We start from the raw sequence: 20,030 nt of genomic DNA, 5'->3' as shown, positions 1-20,030 counted from the left end.
CAGATTTGCAGAAAACAGTCAAACGGCTGATTGAAAGTCTTCTTTTTTTTTTACATTGCTGAATGATGATAAACAGCATGAAATGAATAGATACAACTGAGCTACTTCTGCAACTACAATCTGAATTCCCACCTTTGCTCCTTTCACAGCACTGGTCTCCCCCCCCCCCCCATCATTTTTTTTTAATAATTAGTTACATCCAATTAATTTATAAAATGACAACGTAATCCGGTATTTCTATATGCACAGAAAAGGGTCATTGACGCGATGTAGCGGTAAACAACAACAAAAAGATCCTTTGTTCCTTCGTACCCTTGTTAAGTACAAAAAAAAAGTATAGCAAAATCATAAAAGACAAAAGTAAAGACAATGGGAATCTGTGTTCATTATAAGAAAAATTAACACGCCCAATCCTATTGCCCCATCTCCCCATTGCAAGTTTACCCCCCCCCCCCCGTCCCTCCTGAACCTAAGGTAGGCCTAACCATTAACCCATAAACCTATGATGTACTTCCTATACAACCACCTTCCGACCCCAGTAATGTCCAATTTACCCCTCCCTTCGTCAACGCATCTGCCCCAACCCTCCTGTTAAATGGCAACTACAAACTTCTCATTGAAACTATGTTTCTGAAAATCATTCTTTAAAAAAATGGGGTAGAGGGGTTTGTACCTCTGGACCCACAAGGAGCTTCTCACCCCCCCCCCCCCCCCCCCCCATTTAAGAGAACGCCATCATTAACGTCTTTACGCCCTTTCGCTATTTAAACTGATGGTTCTACCTACTATCACAGTCTATATTCCTACTATTGTACTACAACGGCAAATACTTCTTGATAGTGTTATACGACTGATATTTATTTTCACCTCTTGTTCCTCTTTTAGTATCACTTTATACTACACGATACTACTGCTACTAAAACTACTACTGCTTAATAACCACCATCATTTACTACTATACTGCTACTACTAATGTTTTATACTATTACATTGTACTACTACTACTACTACTGCTATTACCACTACTACTGCTACAACTACTACTACTACTACAACTACCGTGTATACTACCACTATTACTGCTTCTGCTGCTGCTGCTACTGCTGTTATTTGATTTTTCCTTCTCTTTTTTGCTTCCATCTATTCCGAATATTTTCCGATGCTGTCTTTCTCTTCTTCTCTTCTTTCACCACTAACATTTTTCCCCTTTTCTCTCACTTTGCACTAGGTGCATTTACAGCAACTTCTGCGGTTATTTCATTCCCTGTGTAGACAACGAATGTCGATAAAGTGCTATTGATTATTCGAAATCAATATTGAGGATTTTAAAGTTAAAAAAGAGAGATGACAGTACATTGTATGATGGTTTTTCCCGCTCTTCATGAAGGTCAGTCGTTCAAATTGTGGTTAATTTCAACTGATTTCGCATCGCATGTTTGTACAAAGTCGTTGGATGTCGAACGGACGTACTTTCCAGAACCACAAGAGATTTTGCCATCGTTGTCCATCAATACACCTTTGATATGCATTGTATGGGTTGGACTCTGCACATCGACTTTTCAAAAGTGGCTAGAAAAAGAAATCCAACGTCAAATCGCAAATTACGGAAATCACAAACCTGTATTCTGAAAATAAAAAAGAAAAAGAAAACGTACTGAAGATGCAATAAAGCATGAAAGTTCCTTGAAACTCAGTATCACTGTTCAAGAGGAAAAAATTGTTTTGTATATGTGCTTTGGGTCTAACATAAAACCTCAAGCATTCATCACTGAGAACCAAAGGCCTATTCTATTTGCGTATGCTATTTGCCTATCTCTTAAAGAATAACCTCTAGTTGGCAAAGACAATTATTTCAATACCTGCTTTGATACGAAGGGGACAAATCACCAGAATAGGTCAAGCCACATTTTGGCGTATTATACTTGAAAGCAGATACTTGTCATGAATTATACTTGTTTATGCGAATATAGTCAGGCGAAATAACAAAATAAAGGAGAGGGGGAGTTACAAGAAACACATGTAATCTTCCATTCAATGATAAATTATTGCTGGAAGGACGAATATTCTTCTGGTAGTCTTGAAAAAGAGCATTGGAGCGAATGATTTGAAAGGTCTATAGGTCAAAAGGCATTTTGCCAAGTAATGTCTCCTCAGAGTTTTGGCTAAGTAGGGGAAATAATGTCGTATTCAGTGGTGATCGACGCTAATCGATGATTTAAAGAAAAAAAACATGAACACGAGTAAAAAAATAATAAAATAAGAGGTCGCAATCGTCACAAAAACATATTGGGCGATTGAAGTAATAGTGATGGGCAGAAGCCTTGTTATGCAGCATCATAGAAATTTAGGACAAACGCATAACAGCTGACAAGCTACAGAAAGTACACATTGTGAAATCAATGACGAACTTAGTAACCGTCGCACCAAAACTGAAGTGAATGAATGAAGTATTACCGAGTTACGAAATATTGGGGCAGGGATGGGGATGGATTGGAAAATTTATCTCGAATACGATCAAACTCTTTTCGATTAACCATTACTGTATTTGGGGTTTTCTTTTTTTTACGAGAACTGGGTGTAAAATGTACAAGATTGATGAAGAGTTCACTACTTCAGAGAACAAAGGCTATCTATAGCAGCTAAAAAACCAAATCAACTCATCACGAGCGTTCTTCATCGTGTTCAAGGTCTCAGACAGGATTGTCCGAAATCCTAAAGAAGACGCATGACGCTGTGATGATTTGATGCAACCAGTAAAAGTTGTTGAACGCTAGTAATGCGTTACAATCTCCTGTTTTCATCTATTGTATATCGGAATCAACACGTGGACTACAATCATCATTAGATATATAATTATATGTATACATATTACGTCAAATATACCATCTCTTTTTTAGTACTATGTGTCTGGTCTAGGGGTCACTGTTTTCATTTACATCCACAGACTTGAATAGTGAAGTATGATATGCATTTTGATTGTGCATGTCAAACTGTGATTATCAATATTAACATTTTGTTATGCATCGAAATGTGGAAATGCAATAACATCATAGGCCACAATAAAACGAGCTTCTGTTTTTTAACCCTGAAAATTTGATTCATTAAGGTTTGTAGTTTCGTTTGTTTTATATTGTACGAAACATACTTTGATTTCTTTCTCTTAATGTGGCGGGAGAAAACGAACACCTGGTTAAAATATAAAAAAGACAATGAAACAAATATCAACTATGATATCGTCAATCCTTTCAAGAATTACATTGATAATGCTAATAATCTTTCAAAAGAAATAGTGATAATGATGATACTGTGAAGAAGAAGAAGAAGAATGCAAAGATACGTGTGTATGGTAACATGCAGGAATGACAACATCACTTTCGAGTACTGATGATTAAAGTGGAGTGTACGTCTGATTAGGAAATGGAATGAAATGGAATGGAATAGTCCACGCGTTCCCCGAGTGCAAAGTTTTAACATAATTTATCCGACCAATCAGGAATAATGTAACTTGATCGCTGTCGATCATCATCTCGATACACACAATGACAATAACCGCGCATCTTTACCTATAGAGCATCGGTGAATAAATATACTACGATCTTCTCCTACATACATGACATACTAAATCTTCTCGATTTTAAAGTATCCACTTAGTTGAGAAATCGCGATAGCTTATTTTCGTGACTGCCGAACGCCACACGCTCTCATTATGGTATTTGATAACCATACTCTTCTGGTCGCTGTCGGCAGCCTCGCCGTCGGGTTGGGCGTACCGGGCAACCTTCTCATCGCCGTCGTCTTCGGCCGGCGAAAGGAGAAGAACGCAACGGATGTCGCCATCATTACTCTCGCTCTCGTCGACCTCTTCAGCTGCCTGTCGTTGGCGATGAAAGCTGTCATGTATCCGCTTCACGGTCCGGCTGACTGGACATGTATCGCAAAGTCCATGGTAGTGCAGACAAACCTTTACTCGGCCCTGTTCATCACCCTTTCACTCGCAGTGTATCGCTACGTGGCTGTGTTGCATCCTTTTTCCCGAATGATTGTGGCTCGAAGGGCGTGGCTCATCTCCGTCGCTTGTGTCCTTCTTGCAACCCTCGTCCAGATTCCCCTCATCTTCACCGCCACCTCCAAGAAGAGGGGAAAAGTCTACGCCTGCGATACGTACGGGTATGATCCGAAGGCGCGAAAATTTTACGTCATATTTCCCGCGCTCATATTCTTGCTTTCGCTCTTGGCGATCATGATTCTGTACGCCAGAGTGTACCATGCCATTAGAGAACAACAAAAACTCCGAGAGCAAATGATAACAGGTAACGCAAACGTTTCAACCATTACTGCATCTCAAAGTAGTGGCGCCGACACGGACAAATCGCCAGCCACCCGTCGAAAAGACATTTCGGTTGCATTAAACACGCATGGATATTTTGTTTCATTGGATGACACAAATATTCCCCGTGCTGGTGGCTGTGAGGTGAACAAACCTAAAACAGACCATGGACTAGGGGAACTGGTTGGCCCCAACGCCGTTGTGAGTACAACACGTATTCCCCCTTTAAGTGCCTGTGACAACAAAATGACTGGCGTTCTTCCTACCAAATCGGTTGCTAAGCAACGGCGTCAAGCGGACCACAAGACAACCCAGATGCTGATGTTCACCACCATTATCTTCTTCGTTTGCTGGCTCCCGTCCGTGGCACTTCGGATGATCCCTCCGGAACCTAAGCAACTTTTCGCCAAGCGTGTGCCCCACGCCCTGACGGCAATCAACGTCCTGGTGCAGCTGAAACACTGCAACCATTTCATCAACGTGTTCGTTTACCTGATCGTCAACCGGAAGTTCCGCCAGGGATGTGTTGAATATCTTTGGTGTGGACATTAAAAGGAGAATTTGACGTCATCACACTGTCCGATCTCGACCGAGGAATAGGAAAGATTCTCTGCATTCAAAAGAGAATCGTGTTTTCAATTCAACTTAGTTTACCATGCACATTTTCCTATAGGATCATTTTAAATCCGTACCCCCCCCCCCCTATAAGGAAGACAAGATAGAGAATGTAAATGAAAATAGATATACAAATGAATAAAAGAATGAATAGCGATAAGTAAGCATACAAATGAATGAATGAATAAATAAACAAATGAATAAATAAATAAGAAAACAAATAAATGAATAATCATTATAGTATTTCCTGATATTTAGTATAAAACTCACAGTATGCACATGTAATATAATTCTATCGCTTCGTAAATGCACCTATCACCCAAATTATACTTCATCCTAATTTCCTATAGGCTATCAATAAGTACCTGCGTCGTTATAATTATTCACTAAACAATATCTTTTGACAAAAAAAACGAGCTTTTTGTCATGAGACTGCGCAGATGTTTCAAAATATTAATGTCAGTATATTGATGTTTTAATTTCTGCATGTGAAGTGGCACCATGTTAGATTCAAAGAATGCTAAAAGGTCTAGTACACTATTTACTCTATTCATTTAAGTTCGTTTCAGCCTATTTATTTTCCAAATATTACAAAATTATCTAAAAGTAACAATATTCATTTGCACATTCAGATGAAGAGAGGTTATAAGATGATGCAATGAAGTACAGTGTATTTACGAAAATGGCTATGTTGAGAGGCTTATATCATATCATAATTATCATGTATGTTACCTTATTACCGTGATGGTAGTGGATATTGATAGTAATTAATTTCATCCAAAGATTTGGCATGACACAATTTTGTGCATGCTTTATGAACAAGTCTTGATTTCAGCTTGGGTTATTACTCATTTCTTATGGGTAAGTTGATATTTACAACTCGGAGTGTCACCTACATTCATGTGATTTTTGGGTCCAGACAAAATAAAATATGGTATTAGTCAACAAGTATGATTATTTGTTTAACTTTTTAATGATATCTAACAACCAATTGAGAAACGACACGAATGCTCGTTCTCTTTGTCTTTCTATCCAATGCATTCTTGGTAAGCAGTGTGAGTTTGAATTTCGATGTCTCTGAACAGAAAAATTAATCCAATGACATATCTATAAACTCCCGATAGATGCGTTACCAATCGAGTATAAACTTCCTGTTGTTTCAATATCACTTTGATACCACTTCCGTGCCGGTTCGTTGTCAAGAAAGGATCGATGTCGAAACGCAAAGGCACGTTTTGAAATTTTGAAAGAAAAAAAAAACTTCTTCGGGACGAGCTTCACGTTGTCAAACCATTTTCTCTAAACACAAGAGAAAACGAAGCGCTACAATCGCATCGATCAGATTGTCGATGTTACTGCGGATCCAATTCAAATACATACAATAAAATTTTAAGATCGCTGTTTTTTTCGCTTCTCGTTTTCACGTCGAAATGGAAACGTTACCGACCAACACATCGGGAAAACAAAGACAAAATGTGTATTGTAGTTTAGGAAAACATGTCAGTCGGTACGATCATGTTTCGTCTTAACAATTATGTATACAAATATTTATATGTGAGATTTATATACCAGCCCTTTCTGTTTATTCAAAAAGTCGTCATCCTGCACCCGTACGACTCTAAGTGAATGAAAATGTCATGTCGACTTATGCGTAAAACAACATTCGTCAATCGACGATAATAGCTTTTCGGGGGTATTGTTGATATCATATCCCCGAGGTTTCTCAACTTCACGCTATTTCGAGTGAGATGATAATGTCCACAATACCCCCTCCAAAAAAAGCGGTCAATATATGTTTTATGCACCGCAAAAAAAAAAAAAAAAAAAAAAAAAAAAAAGAATGATGAATTTTCGCACTTAGCCCGAGCTGGGAGGAGGTGGAGACGTCTGTCGTGCGACATGTCAAGGAGTTGAAAAAGTTGAAAAGGCCTTCAAATACGCATACTTTGAATGAATAAACGTGTTTTACAACTAACCGCAAAAAAACAACAACAACAGATAATTAATAGGATCCAACATCAGTTCTTAATTCATCTGTCTAATGCACGCAAAATTAAATAAATCAAACTTGAATCAGTCTTCTCCTGTAAGTAGGTCAGTCGAAATTCATAACGTCTTATTGTACAGATTTCTAAATTAACAAACTAATGCCCTGGGTGACTTAAATCACTAAGAGATTATGCAGTCTGTTTTAAAGAGATCTAACACAGTTGAAATCTGAGTGTATAGAGTTAGGAAACCTCAGATTTTGACTTTTTTTTCTCACCTCCTTGATTCCATTTTCTTTCTTTTTTATTTTTCTTTCTCAATATAAATATCTTTCTATCCGTCTTTCTCTGTATCATCATCTCACACTCCCCGACTCAACATTCCGCCCCACCTCTCCTCTTCACCAAAGGATCTCTTGAATGAACGCAGACGAGGACACTTCCGATTGCTCGATCTTGGCGCTATGATCGTCATGTTTATTCTCCTCTCAACCATGACTAGCGCTCTCTGGAGCCATCGCCGTTCGTATGTAGCATGGAAGTACCTGTGTGCAAGGAGGTTTAAGAGATGGAGTTCCAACTTGCTGTAATTATTCAAACAGCTGTCATTTTTTCTATTGATGCACAAAAGAATTCCACAGGCGCTCTTGTGCCTTTGATGACCGGGGTTCCATACCGCCGTCTTTTGAGCAATCTGAAGATTCATTCTAAACTCTAACTTGATATCGGCTATATTGTGTTTGTTTATTTTTTAAATAGAATGAATGTTTACTTAATGATAAAGCATATAAAACAAGAGTAAATCCCGTCCAGGATTATGTGCAAAAGTGTAAACCTGAGCTGTATGTCGTGAAAATATTTGAAACTGTACCCTCACTATAAAGCCGATTTTATCATCTTTCCGATCACTTTCGACAAATGAAACTGAAATGGTATAATTTTCAAATATGGGTCTTTATTTATTTATATGTTAGATTAGTGTAAAGTCATGTAAATTTAAGCAATTTTGATTTTTATTTCATCAATTTTTGAACAATTTTATTCGCGCATCCCCGTGTCTGTACATATATAATTATGTATCGCTTAATTTTGTAAGAAGGGACGGTGAAAAGTAATTACCATCATAAAGACATATCTTCCTTTGAAAGTGACTAGTCATGATGCAATGACACATTAATAGATTATCTTTCTATCTGTGGGGTAGCTCCAGTTTAGCACGTACTACAAATAATTCTGAGTGGCGGCATGAAACATGGGATCAAAGGGGAATGAGACTGTTGTTACTCCATTTCTCAAACCTCCTTGCTGTGTGGGTGTGCGCGCATGGGGCGTCCACGACTCTTCTAGGCCCAGATAGCACAGAGCTGAGCAAGTTGCCATACGTACATTCACCTTACCGTGGTCACTAGCACGACATCAATAATTTGTGAGGTTTTCTTGCGATCAGCGGCGATAACTGATCTCATGGCTTGCTAGATTAATCAGGCCCATATCTAATAAAAAGCTGATATGATGTCAACTCTTGCTGGAATGGCAGTTGTCATGGTAATGACAAGAATCCAGCTTCATCGACTTCATCAACAGCTACGGTCTATATCTCAACGTTTTATGAAATGGGGCCCTGGTGTTTTGCCAGGTACGACAGAGCATGGACCTACCAGAGGTATAAAATTTGGAGTGTTTGTCTTTACTGTCACCGCTTCTGTCATGTTCTCCATGAAAAGAAAGAGAAAAAAATATGCATATGATATATATGTATATATATATACATATATATACATACATATTAGGCCCTATATATATATATATATATATATATATATATATATATATATATATATATCATTATCAATGTGTAGGTCCTACGTATATGTGTGTGTGAGTGCGTGAGGGTTTTTTTTTTTTTTTGCATTCTTGTCTTAAGTAAACAAAAATAGACCAAAACAATTAAACTACATTGTAAACCAAACACATGAGTGGGCGTGGTTGTGTTCATAGTAAGACTTCGATCAATCTATGGCCATAAGAAAATTATACTACCTATTTAATTTGACTTGCACATTAGATACTGACAGGCCTATATTCTTATTATGCAAAAGTCAAAATTCTTTTCTATTTCCTTTTTTTTTCCAATTTGATTATGTCGTATGATATATGTGTATTTTCCGTGCTCATTCTGGATGAATGAAGGCACTACTAGTAAATGCGTCAGCATGGATTGATGATACAATATATTAACCAATATCGGTTTCATTCAACTTTTTTTATTTTTTTTATTCATGTTCCATATTCCACATTTCGTACAAGTTTTATATTCCATTTGATTTGAAGCAGAAATGTTTTTTCACACAATGGTCAGTTTCAACCAATAATGCACAAATGTATAAGGACATATAATTAACGTGTAATATGAGGAACCCACTAAAAAGCAGAGCTTGTAGGATGTGGGTTCCAAAAATATAACATAGGGTTTTAGTACTGTATATCAAAGTCAGAAGTAACGTAACATGCAAAATTCAAAATATTGAGAATATTACAATGTTTACGGGATGTACAAAGTATAGTATATAATGTTTATGATTAACTTATGGTATAATGCTTAGAAAAGTAGCAAGTTAATCAAACTGGTGAGGTCATCCGAGCGAGACATCATTTGAGTATATGCACAAAAAAAAAATTGAAGCGATTACGGCAAAATAATTACACATAGGATTTTAGAAAATTGGCTTTGAGATTTTTCTTAAAGGAGCTTAAAGAACTTGAGTGCAACCGAACCGAATCTAACTCATTCCAGAAAGAAGGGCCGGTAGATGTAATTGTCTTAAGGGCTAAAACTGTACGAACAGGGGAAAAATGATAGGATTCACTGTGTCTTGTAGGGTAAGTATGAATATCACTGTTTTTCACAAACATTGAGGAAAATATACTAGGAAGGTCGCCAGTATTCAACTTATACATGAAAATTCCAACATGATATAAATACAAATCAGAAATTTTTAACAATTTACTTGAAACAAACAATTCATCAGTGTGATCAAAAAATTGTGCTCGATTTGTAATCCGCAAGACCTTTTTCTGAACCAAAAATAACGAATCAATTTTAGTCTTTGAGCAATTCCCCCAGGCTAATATTCCGTAATTCAAGTAAGGTAATAATAAAGTTGTATAAAGAGAATGCAATACTAGTATTGGCTTTGGCAAGAGATATTTCAGTTTGTGAATAATTCCAACATTCTTGCACAACAATTTACATAAATAATCAACATGTACCTTCCATGAAAGGTTACTGTCAATATAGATACCTAAAAATTTTGTTGAATCTATTTGATTTAACTGTAAACCGTTCATTAAAACTAAACCTGGAAGAGATTTTATTGTGCTACTGAAAACCATATAATTGGTCTTGTTTATGTTAAGCGACAATTTATTTGCCTGAATCCACTCAAACACCAACTTAAGTTCATTATTCAGAGAATCGAGCAAAACATAAGGATCTGAGTGAGAATAAAAGAGACTTGTAACATCTGCGAACAGAAGAAAAGACAGCAGAGAGGATGAGTTACGGAAGTCATTGATGTATAAAATGAATAAAAGAGGACCTAAGAGGGAGCCCCGTGGAACACCACAACAAATCGAGTTTATATCAGATTCATGATTATTTACGGAAACAAATTGAGATCGACCGGTAAGATAACTTCTGAACCACTCCAAGGCCTTTCCACGAATGCCGTAATGATTTAGTTTATACAAAAGAATTTCGTGATCTATTGTGTCAAAGGCCTTGGAGTAGTCCAGAAACAGACCGACTGTATGCGACTTTGTGTCTATAGCTCTTACAACTTTCTCAACCAGTAGTAATATAGCATGGGTGGTTGCATGTTTTTTCCGAAACCCGAATTGATTATCAACTAAAATATCATTATCAACTAAAATATCACAATCGTTTACAAATTTGATTAAACGATTATAAATCACCTTCTCAAGTAATTTAAAAAAGGATGACAGAAGCGATATTGGTCGATAATTTCCTAACTCATCCTCTCTGCCTTTCTTATAGATTGGAATAACTTTAGCAATTTTCATTTTAATGGGCACAATACCAGTTAATAAAGATAAATTCAAAATGTGAACTAAGGGTGATAGTATTTCGTTTACAATACATTTCATGAGGTGATTAGAAATCCCATCATGACCTGTACTCTTCTTGGGGCTAAAAGAATTGACAATCTACGACCTCTGTTTCAAGCACTGGGAGAAAAAATAAAGACTGTGGATTGGAATTTAAAAGGTAAGAATGAAAGGGTCTGTGTACAGATGAAATATTGCGGGCCAGATTCGGACCAATATTAACAAAAAAAAAAAGAGTTGAATGCTTCCGCAATTTCCACATCATCTGTTAAATTCTTCCCTTCACAAAGGATATTATCAATAATACCCTTATTTACACGTTTATGAATAACGCTATTTATTACATGCCAGGTAGATTTTGCATCTGACTTGTGCTGTTCAAACAAAGAACAAAAATAATCTTTTTTTTTTGCTTTACGTAACAGGGACGTAAGAGTATTCCCATATTTAATGTACTTTGATTTATTCAAAGCTGTATTACATGATTTATATCTGTAAAATAAAGTATTTTTTCTGTTTATGGATCTAAGTAAAGCTTTTGTTATCCAGGGTGAGCGCGGGACTATTTTGTAGTTTCCTCTTTGATTTCTCAAAGGGAAATGCAAGTGATATAAAGGTACCAAAATATTTATAAATCTGTCGTACGCGTCATTCGGATCAGTGGAGTTTAAAACATCATTCCAATCAATTTCGGATAAACTTTGTTTGAACAGCTGGATATTATGATCGGAGAACACTCGTGATTGCGATACATTTTTACACACCTTTTGTTTATGCGATTCAGGCACAGTAGAAATGGAAGAAACTATAACGGGAAAATGATCTGATATGTCCGTAACAGCGATACATTGATCGTCATAATCATGGTTGTTTAAAAATATGTTATCGATCAGTGTTGCGGAGACTCCAAATAATCTTGTAGGCTTGGTGATACAAGGAGTGAAAGAGGATGATACCACAGTATCAAGAAAATCACGTGTTTGTGGCTTACCATAATCAAGTAAGTCTAAGTTAAAATCTCCCATTATGTACACGTGTTTGTTGCGGAGATAGGGCGAAACTAAAACAATTTCTAAGGTTGAGATGAAGTCAGAATGATTACAATTTGGGGGCTTGTAAATTTCTCCTATCAATACTTTTTTACCACCTGGCATACTTATGTCAATGAAAATACTTTCAATTGAAACAGACATATAATTTAACTGATTTATCATTTCAAATTTCAAATTATTCTTCACATAAAATTTTTCGTCACCAGTTCGAAAACTGAAGAGAATGATAAACTTTTCAAGGACCTGCGAAAAGACCCCAAAAGCATCATCATAAACGTCTTTCCGTCCGCCCGCTGTAAATGAGGGTTCTACCAATTATACCGCTTTGTGTACTTCTGTATACTGAAGTCGACTTCCAAAAAGTGTATGTCGACACTGCGACAAAGCTTATCTCGTCAAATCTACTTCCCAAAAAGTGTCTGTCGACATGCGACATACACTTTTTGGAAGTCGACTTGGCGAGGTAATCTATGTCGTCATGTCGACTTATTAAAGTTATCATGTGGACTTATCAAAGTTGATAAATCAACAAAGTGAGTTAGATATCCTGACATGTAGACATGATAAGAATATTATGTCGACTTGACAAGATGAAGTGTCTCGCCATTTCGTTAAGTCGAATGACACGAAGAAGCGTTCGTAACTATGGCAACCGTTGTCACTGTTAGCGCTGCTATGCGAATGATGCAACTATTCCTTGCCAGCTCTTGTTCAACTTTTACTATCCCCTCACCATTATTATAACTGTACAACTACTGCATGCTGCCGACTTCTGCTGCTACTATAATATATTGAACCACTGCGTCGTCATCGTCATCATCATCACAATCATTTACTACTGCTATTACTACTCCTATACGATTTTACTACTTCTACAACAATAACAACAAATGTATTACAACAACAACTATTACTACTACTCCTAATACTGTTAACCCTTTAACTGCTTGTTTTTCTCTTTTTGTTTCCTCCTTCTTCTTCTTCTCTTCTTCTTCTTCTTCGACATCGTCTTTCTCTTTGAAAAATGTAGCAAGCTCTCTTCTCTTATTTCTACACTATATAGGTGCATTGACAACAACTTCTGCTGTTTTAATGGAATCTTCTATTTCTCCAAATTGAAAAGAAGAGTTGAATAGCGACCCATGTGATATAGTACGCTTAGAATATTTTTCCATTAACGAGAGATGTCCATAAGTACTATTGATTATTCGTTGTCGATTGAGGAATCTTAAGTACTAAAGGAGATGGCAGAATCGCGGTCTCTTTCAGCATCTTTATAAATGTCAGTCGTTCAAAGCAAAGTTTGAAATATCGACGTCGCATCGCATTCATTTTTACAAAATATTTTGATGATAGGCCGTACTTTCTATAGAGCCAGAAGATATTTTATCATCGTCAGCCATTGACGCACCTTTGTTCCTTTATCAACATTACTTTGGGTAATGTACGGTCTGGAATCTCCACATCGATTTTCATAAATGGCTCAAAAATATATACACTGAAGTTGTCAGTAAAGAGGACAAAGTTCCTTGAAACTCAAATTTACGGAAGACATGGAAGATGAAAAATAAACACAATGTTTCTGTCTCATTGGAGTCTAAAATGAATGCATCAGTTAGGACTAAAGATCCTTCCTGTGTTTTGTTTGCCTATCTGCACCTGTATATGGCCTCTTGCTGAGTACAAACAATTGTATTACAATATGTAGCGAAACGAAGGCAACTAATAGAAGAGGATGTTAGCAGAATAGGATAAAAAAACTTTTTTTTGACTGTTTCGATCTCAGCGGCCTGCATATCACAGTTGCGTAAGAATCTCAAAATAAACAGTTATGGTGAGTAATTTGGCAGTAACTTGCACTATAGCCATGAAGATATAATAATGAATATGAAACTATGACAGGCAATGTATGACTTTGTAAAGACAACGGACAAAATTTAAACCGTCAATAATTGTAACCTTCTCACATGCATTTTGCCGAGAATATGACAATTAACATGCAAAATGAAAGTGCAGCATATTTCGAATAATATCAAATATTCTAATGTTTTGTTTTGGTTTTGGCTTGCTTGTTTGTTTGTTTATTTGTTTTTCCACAGCGTAAAGTGTATCGTGTTGCCTTGAGTGGCTAAGGAAAACATTTTCTATACCACAAGTAAACGTTCTCCTAGGCCATCATTTCAATAAAAGGGGCACATTGAGATTTGAGAATGACAGATAATACTTTTAACTACTTGGGATATAACATAGATGGATTCCTGGCCTTTAGTAAGACAGCCTCAAAATGGCAAAGGTGAGTACATGTATAATGTAACGATGTACATTTTGTGGGTTAATCCATTTTAGGAGATCCGTCGGAGAGCAATCGGTGACTGGAAATGAAATTAACGTCTGATTAGGAATGGAATAGTCCATGCTTCCCCTTAGTGTAAAGTTTAACATATCCGTCCAATCAGAAGTAATGTAACTTGATTGCTGTCGATCGTCATTTCAAGACACACAATAATGGCATCCTTGCATCATTCCCTGGAGCATCGGCGAATTCTAAATGTACTGCCGTGATCTTTACTTAAACCTGAATATCGCGAGACTGAAGTACAACTTTTCCGAGATATAGCAACAGCTGAGTTTGGTGACTGCCGGACCGCCACACGCCACGTTCCAATATATACAAGAACACCAACCGCGCGTTTTTGCCTGTAGCGCATCAGTAACAGGTGTTGTTACTATTGGAATCTTCACTCAAAACTCCAAAAGATTGGAGCATCTAATTCTTCCAGAAAAAGCTGAAAAAAAAAACTGATTCGAGTGAAATCCGAACACCACACGGTCCCATTATGGCAAGTCGTCGGCTCGCTGTCGGCGGGATCGCCGTTGGGTTGGGCGTACCGGGCAACCTTCTCATCGCCGTCGTCTTTGGACGGCGAAAGGAGAAAAACGCAACGGATGTTGCCATCATCACTCTCGCTCTCGTCGACCTCTTCAGCTGTCTGTCGTTGGCGACGAAAGCCATCGTTCACCCGTTCCACGGTCCCGCTGACTGGACATGTATCGTCATATCCATGGTGGCACAGGCAAACCTTTACTCGGCGTTGTTCATCACCCTTTCACTCGCAGTGTATCGCTACGTGGCGGTTCTACATCCGTTTTCCCGAATGATCGTAGCATGGAGGGCGTGGCTCATTTCCGCTGCTTGCATCCTCCTTGCAACCCTCGTCCAGATTCCCCTCATCTTCACTGCAACATCCAAGAAGCAAGGGGACACCTATGCCTGCAACACGTACGGGTATGATCCGAAGGCGCGAAAATTTTACGTCATATTTCCCGCGCTGATTTTCTTGCTTTCGCTCCTCGGTATAATCATTCTGTACGCTAGAGTGTACAATACCATAAGAGAACAACAAAAACTCCGAGAGCAAATGATAACAGGTAACGTAACCGTTTCAACCATCACTGCACCCCTAAGTAGCGGCGCTGACATGGATAAGACCCCAGTCATTCGTCCATCAAAAGACATCTCAATCGCAATTAAGACATCAGAGCATTCGCTTTCACCAGATGACACACACATCTCCTGCGCTGGCGGCTGTGATCAGAACAAGTCTAAATCAGACCATGGACCAGGGGAACAGGTCGGCCCCAACGCCGTTGTGAGTACAACACGTATCCCACCTTCAAGTGCTTGGGACAACAAACCGGCTAGCGTTCTTGTTACCAAACCTGTTGCTAAGCAACGGCGTCAAGCGGACCACAAGACAACCCAGATGCTGATGTTCACCACTATCATCTTTTTCATTGGTTGGCTCCCGACCGTGGCACTTCGACTGGTCCCCCCGGATTCTAAGCAGGGTTTTGCCAGGCGTGTACCCCACGCTCTGACCACAATTAACGTCCTGTTACAGCTGAAAAACTGCAATCACTTCATTAACGTGTTCTTTTACCTGATCTTCAACCGGAAGTTCCGCCAAGGATGTGTCGAATATCTTCGGTGTGGACAATAATCACACTGCCCCCGTCTCGCCCGACGTAAAGGAAAGATGTTCATCGGAAAGGGGAATCTCGCTGTCGCCTTTAACGCCCATACTGTGTATAATCATTATATGATATTTCTTGTAGGACCATACCAGCTCAATCGACGTAATAAGAATAATGGAAACTCGTGTTTGCTTGTTTTAGATGCAAAGGCTGAAGGACTGTGCTGTGATTATTACGCTTCGTATCTGCTACAGATTAAACTATCATAATGGGGGATACATCTATCATGTGCGCAACAAATTAGATCATCTAACTCTTCATTTTGCCCAACCATCGTCATTAAATGTGCTATCGGCAAAACGCGTATTTGTCAAAGAAATTTCGCAAGATGCTGTAGGGATTCGTATAATACGCACCAGTCTTTTATGCTTTGTGGAAATCGCGGCCACGTGCATTGTAACGTCAGTATTGAGTATTGGCGGGTACACTCTTCTCTGTTTCCTTCTCCTTTTATTTCTTTTCATTTCCTTTCATTTTCATCAAAATGTTCGTAAAATCATCATTAGATATAGCACTATTCATTTGCAAAACAGGTGAAAAGGCACATAAGATATTGCCATGAATGAAATTGCGAAATTGTACGTTTAGAGCTTTGTGGAATCACAAAAAGTAAATGTAAAATAACCATGTGTGAATGTGTGCTACCTGTGTACCATGTGGCAGTAGATACTGAACATTACTGATGATAATAAAAAATCCTCCAAACCTTTGATCTGAAACTGTTTTGTGGCCGCATTAAACAATCTCAATTTTTGCCTTATTTCTAACGGAAATCTACGTCAAAGTCGACACTTACAAGTCGACAATATCTTGATGTAGACATGATTTGTTGATCGCGACTGTAAAAATTCTGTGTTGATAATCATCTCGTTTAAACGCCGTATTTCACCTTTCCGCAGATGACCCGCACATGACAGTGCCTAGCGCGTATCTCACCCGTAGTCGCCCGGAGGTGCGCACAAAAATCTTTTCACCCGCAGCCATGTTTAGGCCCTGTCACACCTTTCCGGGCAAGCTACTCAGGCTTGTTGCGTATAGGGATTTTCCAGCATTCCGCACAATTTCTGAGAGCTCACAAGAATTTGGGCGAGTCAGTGCTTGTGTCTTACTTGATGGACGCGTTCTACTTAAATTCTACTTGCGGGTATTCTATGTGACCTGCGTGCCACGCATGGGGGCTGACAACTAAGTGAAGGAATTCCTCTGAATGAATGGCAGAAGTCCCACAGAATGTCATTATCTTGGCTGCATACGGGGACTGCAAAGTACCTGCGTGGGAGTTGCCTGCGAGGTGCTGCCGCTAAGGGCCTCCTACTGGCGTTCTGCGCGGACCTCTCCGGGGAATACCCGCGACTCATCCGGAAAAAGTTTTGGTCATGCTCAAAACTTGGCTGCGGTTAAATCGGACTTCCGTGCGCACCTCCTGGCAACTACAGGCGAGATACGCGCTAGGTACTGTCAGGTGCGGACCAACTGCTGAGAGCTCCGGGTAGCAAATTTGTTTCCCCGCAAGTCAACCCGCAAAACTTCTTCAGTAGGAGACCCTTACCGGCAGCACCTCGCAGGCAACTCCAACGCAGGTACTTCTCAGTACCCGTAAGTCGCTCGTAACAGAAAACGGATCGGTTTCAACGCACTCACGTAGGTCACACGGAATACACGCAAGCAGAAGGTAAGTAGCACGCGTCTAGCAGGTAAGACACAAGTGCGAAACTAGCAAATATTCGCAAAAATTCTCATATTGATAATCACTCGTCCCCGTATGATTCAATAGACCGGTTTTGTGATGTATTCAGACTTTACGCATGTTTGTTCAAAAAAGTTGCCCTTAACCTTGGGTAACAACCACAAAGCTTGCCAAAGGCTTGCCCGACCAAGCATCAACTAAGTGAATTCCCGCCAGAGGAACTTAACAGGAGAGGGCAGGTGAAAGAAATGCTTTGTTAGTAGGCAGTAAGAAAAGAAACATCCATAAGCTGTAATGAATTACAGAAACCGTCTATTTTTTTGATGTTATTTGGCCTACGCCTGGGAATGGACATAAGGTTATGTGCTAGTATGTATATAAATAATAAATGGTATAGTTACAGTAGCTTCATGATTTGAGTATGTCATGATCGTGTTAAGTGCAAATATATGTGTATGAGTGCGTGTCTGTGTGTATGTGTGTGTGTGCGTGTGAGTGTGTGTGTGTGTGTGTGTGTGTGTGTGTGTGCGATGCTCCTCAAAGCCTACTTGGTGTTTGTGACTGTTCCAAAACTTGCAGTCAAACTGGAGTGCGGGGAAAATTGAAGGATCTTTATTTTCTTGTTCTCTATCATATAACCAGCAATAGCGATGAAGAAAATGATTTATGACAATTGTATTGTGATTTTTGATCAGGAGAGATGGTTGGAAATTAATGAACGAGTCTCTGTGTAGATCGGGATGTTATACCTATAGGTAGCAACGAAACGCTTTCGTTTCTCGATATTTGAAATGCATGGTTTTCCTGGGCGCTTTTACCCTTTGTGACATGCATTTTTTTTTTCGTACAAAATATGAGTTTTAGATTCTGTGTCCTTTCGACAGAAAATGCATCCAATGGTATACGATGCCACCCCCAACGATGTATTGTCAAACCGAGTTTCCTTCGGGAAAATTTTCCTTTGATCTTAGTGTCATTTTGATGGGTGATGTTCGTTATTCCGAAAATTCGTTAATCCAAAAATGGTATATCCTTAGTTGTTCCGAAGGTTCGTTAATCTAAAGGTATAGCTTCCTATACCTAGATGTCCTTTAATCCGAAGATGATTATTATAGCAGTGTAGTATTAGTTAATCCGAACATGATGGTGCGCTATTCCGAAGTTTCGTTAATCCGAGAATGAACAGAAAGTTCGCTATTCCGAATTTCGTCAATCGGAAAATGAAAAGGAGGTGCGTGCCAGTTGCGAAACATTGGAATAACGAACTATTTTTCTTTTTCATTATCTAATTAACGGACCTTATTTAATTTTCCGATTAACAAACTGTAACCATTGAATAGACATACACACACACACACATACATATATGTGATAAAAAACCTAAAATGGCAATAGATCAATATATATATATATATATAATATCGGGCTTTTCAACATTCGTGGTGGAATAAAAAGTTTCCATAAACAAAATGTATCGCCTAAAATACAATGTCACATACAGTGATGATGCATTCACAAATCTAAATTGAAAGAGCACGTTTCACACTATGAAATTCTATGTATTTTTTTGTTAATTCTTGTTAACCATTCATTCTCTTCTCTCTCAGCTTTCTTCTTATTCTCATCATTCTCTTGTTGACTTGCGGGGCAGCGGTTGAGATCTGATTTACCCTCACCCTCCCCCACATTTCCTTGAATATCAGTTTAGGCCTTATATTTTTCTTACTCTGTTGATAGAAACAAAAATAGAATATCTAAAAAAAAGTGCACTATTGCTCTTAATTTGAGTTCTGAACATGCACATGCAAAATCTCCCTTGTCTATATAAGAGAGAGCCTCTCACACCCTCCCCCCCCCCCCCTACATTTCCCTGAATATAAATGTTAATATTTTATAGAAACAGAAATCGCATGCGTCACCAATAGAACTCTGAATTTTCAGGTCTGGCATTGTCTGAAAATGCAAAATCTCCCTTATGTGGGATGGAGCCTTCCCCCCCCCCCCCTACACACACACCCTCTATCGTTACCTTTCCTTGAAAACGAATGTTTCTTCTTCTTCTTTCTTTTTTGATAGAGACAAAAATTGAATATTTCACCATTATATGTGCACTGGATCTCTGAAGTACAAGTCTGAAAATGATAAATTTCTCTCCTGTGGGAGGGGGTATCCCGCTCCCACACCCTCCTCCGCTACGT

At 38.6% G+C, this 20,030-nt stretch overlaps 2 protein-coding genes across 2 annotated transcripts; both read left to right on the top strand.

Moving 5' to 3' along the window:
• Positions 1–3,706: 3,706 nt before the first annotated feature.
• Positions 3,707–4,879, top strand: LOC139728274 (uncharacterized). The gene has a single exon (XM_071639233.1). It carries the CDS (start codon positions 3,707–3,709, stop codon positions 4,877–4,879), a length of 1,173 nt encoding a protein of 390 aa, XP_071495334.1.
• Positions 4,880–14,947: 10,068 nt separating this feature from the next.
• LOC139728273 (uncharacterized) lies at positions 14,948–16,111 on the top strand. Its single transcript, XM_071639232.1, has one exon. It carries the CDS (start codon positions 14,948–14,950, stop codon positions 16,109–16,111), a length of 1,164 nt encoding a protein of 387 aa, XP_071495333.1.
• The last annotated feature ends 3,919 nt before the right edge of the window (positions 16,112–20,030 follow it).

The sequence above is a fragment of the Diadema antillarum genome, unplaced genomic scaffold (genome assembly GCF_040938485.1).
Source record: "Diadema antillarum isolate AM-2024a unplaced genomic scaffold, OU_Dant_1.0 seq00000170_RagTag, whole genome shotgun sequence".
NCBI classification, from domain to species: Eukaryota; Metazoa; Echinodermata; class Echinoidea; order Diadematoida; family Diadematidae; genus Diadema; species Diadema antillarum.
Note: the sequence above shows the minus strand (reverse complement) of the source record. Positions and strands in the feature narration are given on the sequence as shown.

Coding starts and splice junctions, on each gene's coding strand:
- LOC139728274 (XM_071639233.1), top strand. CDS start 3,707: ATGGTATTTGATAACCATACTCTTCTGGTCGCTGTCGGCAGCCTCGCC.
- LOC139728273 (XM_071639232.1), top strand. CDS start 14,948: ATGGCAAGTCGTCGGCTCGCTGTCGGCGGGATCGCCGTTGGGTTGGGC.